Here is a 6,815-nt window from a genome sequence, read left to right as displayed (position 1 = left end):
ATGAGAGGAGGTGATCAGCTTAGAGGCCAGGAGAATTTCTTGGGAGGAGCGAAGGTTGCGGGAGGGACAATATCTTGAGATTAGTGAGGAGATGTATGGAGGAGACAACTCGTGGAGGGCTTTGTATAGTCAGGAGTTTGAACTGGATCCTTTGGGTAATGGGTAACCAGTGGAGAGAATGGCACAGTGGGGCTGCATCGGAAGAGTGTGTGGAAAGGTGAATCAGGCGGGCCGCTGAATTTAGTAGGGATTGGAGAGGTGCTAGCCTGTTTTTTGGTAGGCCATATTCATTTCCTTTTAAAATTCTGAGTTTAAGTCCGCTTTAAAGGCACAGCAACATGCACCCAAATCTACAGTCCCAGATTATGCATGACTGAGCAGTAGTGGAGGCGGTAGTGAATAATTATCCAAGTGGTGAGACCATCTTGTGGGGCTGCCTGCTCCTTTCCCGCTTTGTGGTATAGATTGCAGATCATGGTCCCGGGCAGTGAGACAATGTCTGGTGTTGTAAGGATAGTGTACCAAGTGAAAAAATGTATGATCACAGTGACTATATCTTTTTCTTTCCTTTTTCTCTCTCTGTCCTCTATCTTCTCTATCTTGTCCCTCTCTAGCTCTTCTATTTCACCTTAGTGTGTGTGTCAGAGAGGCAAGGGGATCCCCGGGCACTGCACATGACAATGCTGCTCTCTCGGCTCCGCTCCACAATAGCCACCATTGCCAGTGGGCACAGGTCAGTGCACCTATTTCTACACTCTGGTCACCATGTTGCCGGGGAAGTGGAGAACACTGACACAGTGGAGTGTGTGTGTGTGGGGGGGGGGGGGGGGGGAGAGGAATCAGTAGGGAATACATCACATAACATTAGGATGATAATGAGTGGAGGAGGGGGGGCTGCCCAACACCTTCAGTCACAATAATCCAACATACATTTAAGATTGGTTTATTCTCATCAGTGCATGGCAGTCCTACCCCAAAGAGCAAATTTAATGCATGCCATGTACTGCTGAGAACCCATGCCATGCACTGATGAAAAGTGTGGTCTGCTTGTTCCAGTCTAGGATTCCCCATTCAAATCCCACACTGCGGGAGACTTCAGCAGTCTCCAGGAGACCAAGATGCTGTTCATGTGCGAGTGTGCAAAAATGGGCACTATGGAGCAGCCCATCCGTTGGAGACTGCTAATGGGGGAGCCAGCGCTGGAACGTTGGGACTGTAGGAGGAAAGGGAAGGCTCTAAAGGACCCAGAGCCTTCCCTCTCCATAGGTGAATATCTGTTTTTTGTTTTTTTTTTTCCATTTGCTTCAGACTCCCTTTAAAGCGTACCTGAGACTAGGAAAAAAAATATGCATACCTAGGGCTACATTGAGCCCTCTTCAGGCTGATTGGTCCTTCACTATCTTCCTCTGTGGCGGAAGAGGTAATCTCACGGAGGAGGTAATACGCTCTTCCTAGTCAAATTTATTTAGTTTTTTTTGCAGCTAAGACATGCCTTTTATGCACAGTTTGAACCAAAGTCCTCACCAGGTATGGATGTAACAAACCTATATCCAAACTCTACCACTATCCTTAAAGAGAAACGGTAAAAAAAAAACTGTCCTTCTGTAAACCCCACATACCTATAGAGCTCTTGGCCAGCAACAATATAAAGCTTTTCAGAAGTCTCTGATCACAGCCTGTGTGAAAAAATACTTTGCTTTATCAGCTTTTGTAACAGCTTGGGTCAGCGTCGGGGCTAGAGCTGTACCATGTAGATAGGTTGCACTTCTCTGTCACTATTCACAGAAGAATCATTTACTGTTTGTTTCTGCCCTGCCCATATACACTTCTTTTTCACAGATCATATGAGAACAGCTGAGGATTTTTATCATTACAGAGAAGGATCTAAAGAGAAGGACCTGTACCTTTTCCTGTACTTCGATGCCCCCCCCCCCCCCCATTCAAAATGAGCTCTTCCTGGCTGTAAACTCTGTTTACTTTAGACTGCGTGAGGCAGAGAGAGAGAGAAAGGAACAGTTGAGTTATTTACACACTATTTGAAGCTATATTAAGATTCCAGTCACAGGATTACAGACAGTGAAGATTGTTTCTGTATGCTGGATGTGCTGGACACAGTCCTCCAATGGTGATGCCCACAGTGAAAACTGTTCTCAGTGAATGTAATTTTCTTTACATAAAAAATGAAAAGATGAAAAAAAACAAAACTTTTGTATTACTATTTGAAAGTAATTACTCAAAATATACATGGCATTTTGAATATTAGTTAACTTTGATAGTTGTCCTTTAACAACGAGTACATTACTCTCTAGGCTTGTTCCCATTCATCAATCATTACCCAGCTGATCACAGTCGCGGGCACCCACCTTTCTCCGCTGAAGACAAATATCTACTCCCCTAGGTCGATAAGTAAAGTCCTGTGGGGTGTAAATATACGACCGCAGGACCATTATGTGTCTAAATGGCTTGTTCTGTGTTATACTTTGCATAATGATTGTTTTATGATTGTGATGCTACCTTTTTTTTTTTTGGGGGGGGGGGGGGGTATATAACAGCCAAAGTGAGAATTTTAAAAGAATAAAATAGAAGCATGCAAACTATTAAGATTTATAATTGAGATACAATTAACAAGAGCAATGTGATTGTTACATTGTTAATAATATACCTTCTTTCCAAATTGTTGAAGATAATGTGTAGGGCTTAGCCCTCTCACTTGCAATAATTCTCTGCACTCTTGGCAATACTTTGCTATAATGATCCAATATAGAATTCCGGGTCATTGCTCTCTCTTGAAGCCTTCGGTCTGAATCGTTCTATACAAAGAATAAATTAAATAATTGAAATATAAGAACAGTTTGGAGTGATGTAATGATACAAAAACTGAATGATACACTGAATGCATATGTATTTATTGATTTGTAACTTAAGGGGAAGATACGGGGTGAATAAAAAAAGATCTACTTACCTGGAGCTTCCTCCAGCCCCTGGCAGTCGTCCTGTGCCATTGGCGCAGCTCTGCTCCTAGCAGGTGGCCCGGGGGCCCATCCATTGCAGATGCCGACTGGCATCTACTGCGAATGCACGTGCATGCCGCTCATGACCATGCTGACGTAGCCTGGAGTGTTCTGCACAGGCGCAGAACTACTGCGCCTGCGCAGAACACTCCATACCATGTAAGTGTGATTGCGAGCGGCACTCATGCAGGAGCCTAAGATGCTGACCTGGTGAGGAAGCTCCAAGTAAGTAGAGATCTTGTTGTATTTTGCTCGGACCTTCCCTATAAGTGTAAGTGAACCTAAAATGTGCTAAATCAACCCCAAATCAACTGCTAATGAATACATTACAGATTTTTTTTTTCCACCTAAAAATGGTCCAATGCCCCTGTTACTCACTATTTATGAACAGTGTTATACATTGTTATAAATTGGAGTTGTAGCTCCATGATTCATTTACAACCTCCTCCTGCTTAACCCCTTCCTGACCGCCTAACGCTGATGGGAGCGGAGCTCCGCTCCATAAACAACCTGCGAGCCGCGATCGCAGGCTGTAAAGCAAAAAAATAAAAAAGGTTACAAACACTTGTACAGCACTGCAATCTAGTGCAGCGCTGTATGGGGACGGCTCTGTCACTGGGCTGTCCCCAGAGAGGATCACAAACAGATTACTCTCATAGGCTGATGCCTATGAGAGACGATCACACTGATTGGCTCTCGGACGAGGGAGGGAGAAAAAAAAACATTTTTATTGTGAAAAAAAAAAAAAGAACATTTAAATTAATAAAAAAAAGCAAACGGATGCCACCAACAGAAAACTCTATTGGTAGCAAGAAAAGGGGGCAAGATTAGTGTGCTAAGTTGTATGGTCGTGCAGCACACTGTTAAAGCTGCAGTGTGCGTAATTGAAAAAAGCCTGGTAACTAAGGGATGTAAGCCTATGGTCCTCAAGCGTAGGGCGTAACAATAGACCCTGCAAGGGATGCAGCCGCAGGGGGCTCCAGTGGGGGTAGACGTTTCTTTCCCCTGAGAGACTGATGGAGAGAAAAAAAACTTTATGTTCTCTGCACAATTGTTGCAATGACTGTAGCTGCTCAGCCACTGATAAGGAATCATACAAAATTGTGTAGACAGATTTATAGACAGTCCCTATTCAGTGTGAAGCTGGGTCTTGTGTACATTGCCTGCCCCCAGCCTCTCCACCCCCTCCTGAAGGGCTGTATACTGTAGTGAGCCATCTCCAGAGCCAGTTCTGCACCATCAGAGGAGGATAGAGTAAGTGTAATAAGGTGAGAATGTCTTCCAATGGTGAAATTGATCCAGTAGTTTGGTCAGACCACCACCCCTTCCACTACTAGCTATAAAACACCAAGTGAAACAACTCATAAAATAGCACTCCTTGAAAGGTTGGTCACCCCAACACATTCAGAACAACCTCAATCTTGATGGACTGACAGATCAGAACTTAGGCCTTGTAAATATAACCACTATGTCTCAGCTGCTTTTGACTCCTTAGCTCCCTCACTCGTTAACCGCTCCGCACCATTACATCATGCTAACTGGTTTGGCACCACTGTAAAGGAGATAAGGAAAGAGGGGCTCAGACTGAAATGACAGTGGTGCAAACATCAGTCCTCTAAAGATAAACACGCCCTAATTGCACATCTGAAAAAATATCAAACACTCAACAAGAAAAAGTCCTTATTCCTGTCACAGGAGATTGAGACAGGAATAAGGACAGGCCTACCCAGCTTTTTTGGCACAGTTGATAATCTCTGTAATCCCTCTTGCCAGAAATTCAGCATTAGGCCTTCACAGGACCTGTGTGAGAAATGTATCCACTTCTTCTCAGATGAAGTCTCCTCCATACAATCTGGCATTCAATTCACAGCACTGGAAACCTATGCAGAGTCATGTATTGGATGCAAAAAGAGCCTGACACCATGGTCTGATTTCAAAGTAATTACTGAAGAAGGTATCTTAAACCTTCGCCAGACTACCTGCAACCCTGGTTCAACTATGTTTATGTTGAAATGGCCTAAGCTATTGAGACAAGCATTCCACAAAATAGTCAACTGTTCTTTACGAAGGAGGTTTTCCACCTGTCTGAAAGAAGCAATCATCAGACTGCTACTCAAGAAACCATCCTTAGACCCAGATGCTCTAAACAGCTACAGACTTGTCTGCAACCTCTCCTTTCTGGGGAAAGCCATTCAAAAGGCTGTATATCTCCAACTTGAAGCCAGGCTCTCAAGAAAACGCATCCTTGACCCTCTTCAATCTGGCTTTACAAAACATCACAGCTGTGAGACAGCCCTCACCCAGATGTGCAACGATCTGGTCATGGCACGAGACAGAGGCCAATGTTCCATACTGATTTTTCTCGACACTCAGCGACTTTTGATACAGTTCATCATGAAATCTTGTTTAACAGGCTACAAGAGTACTGTGGCATCAATTGTTTAGTTCTCCAGTGGTTCCACTCCTTCCTGGCTGGCAGAACACAAAGGGTAGCCTTGGGGCCCTTCCTCTCCAACCCTATACCACTAAAGTATGGTGTAACCCAAGGTGCGATATTATCCCCTTTGCTGTTCACCATATACAAATCGTACCAATACATGGCCTGACATGTGCTTGCAAATGCTGATGCCACCCACCTATATTTATAATTCAAAGCCGGCGTCAAAGACCCAAGCAGACAAATAAACACGTGCTAAGCTTTGCTTCAGGATGAAAACTGGCTAAAACTAAATGCAGACAAAACTGAGGTTCTTGTTATCAGTGGTCAGCACTCAACAGCAAATCAGCCCCAGACTCAGCCAACACTACTAGCCAGCCATAGGGAGCACAGACCTGAAGAACTCAGACTTTGTGCGCAGGCTGGGTGTACTGATTGCAGGGGAATTAAGCTTCTGGAATCAAATCTCAGCTGTTGTGAAATATTCCTTTTTTCACCTATGGAACATTGCAAAAATTAAATGCCTTATACCTCCCGCACATTTTCCAACCCTAGTTCATGCCTTAATCACATCAAGGCTGGACTACTGCAAAGTCCTATGTATAGGCCTTCCAAAAAGACCTGCACCACCTGTAATTACTACAAAATGCAGCTAAACGTCTGTTAACAAGCCAACCCTGCCATTGCCACATAACACCAACCCTTCGCTCACTCCACTGACTACTGAAAAAAGAGAGAACTTAGTTTAAGATTGGCTTATTGACATTCAAATCCTTGCACAATCTGGGCCCTGGATACCTGAATAATATTAGATCAAAGGGCTCTAATAACCTGGTCACACCCAGTGTCCACCTCAAAACATTCAGAGACAGAGCATTCTGTCATGCTGCCCCTAACCTACACTTTGGAAATCACGGCCACACCCAATCAAGTTTCTCTCCCTAGAAACAAAAGCCACCTCTTTAGTCTGGCATTAATGAACACCCATTTCCTTTGTAACAGTCCAGCATGCAACCCTGTGTCGATCTGAGACATACAGTGGGATGCGAAAGTTTGGGCAACCTTGTTAATCGTCATGATTTTCCTGTATAAATCGTTGGTTGTTACGATAAAAAAAAAATGTTGGTTAAATATATCATATAGGAGACACACACACAGTGATATTTGAGAAGTGAAATTAAGTTTATTGTAATTACAGAAAGTGTGCAATAATCATTTAAACAAAATTAGGCAGGTGCATAAATTTGGGCATCACAAAAAAGAAATGAAATCAATATTTAGTAGATCCTCCTTTTGCAGAAATTACAGCCTCTAAATGCTTCCTGTAGGTTCCAATGAGAGTCTGGATTCAGGTTGAAGGTATTTTG

General features: G+C 43.5%; 1 protein-coding gene across 1 annotated transcript in view; it reads right to left on the bottom strand.

Annotated features, from left to right (window-relative positions):
* LOC137504020 (protein ELYS-like) overlaps positions 1-6,815 on the bottom strand; it is an 831,023-nt gene that overhangs the window by 417,004 nt on the left and 407,204 nt on the right. Inside the window, exon 9 of the mRNA XM_068231910.1 lies at positions 2,663-2,810. Within this exon, the coding sequence (XP_068088011.1) occupies positions 2,663-2,810 (148 nt within the window). The remainder of the gene's footprint in view (positions 1-2,662; positions 2,811-6,815) is intronic.

Source organism: Hyperolius riggenbachi, chromosome 4, assembly GCF_040937935.1.
Source record: "Hyperolius riggenbachi isolate aHypRig1 chromosome 4, aHypRig1.pri, whole genome shotgun sequence".
Lineage (NCBI taxonomy): Eukaryota > Metazoa > Chordata > Amphibia > Anura > Hyperoliidae > Hyperolius > Hyperolius riggenbachi.
The sequence above is the reverse complement of the archived record's forward strand: the minus strand, read 5'-3'. Positions and strand labels throughout refer to the sequence as shown.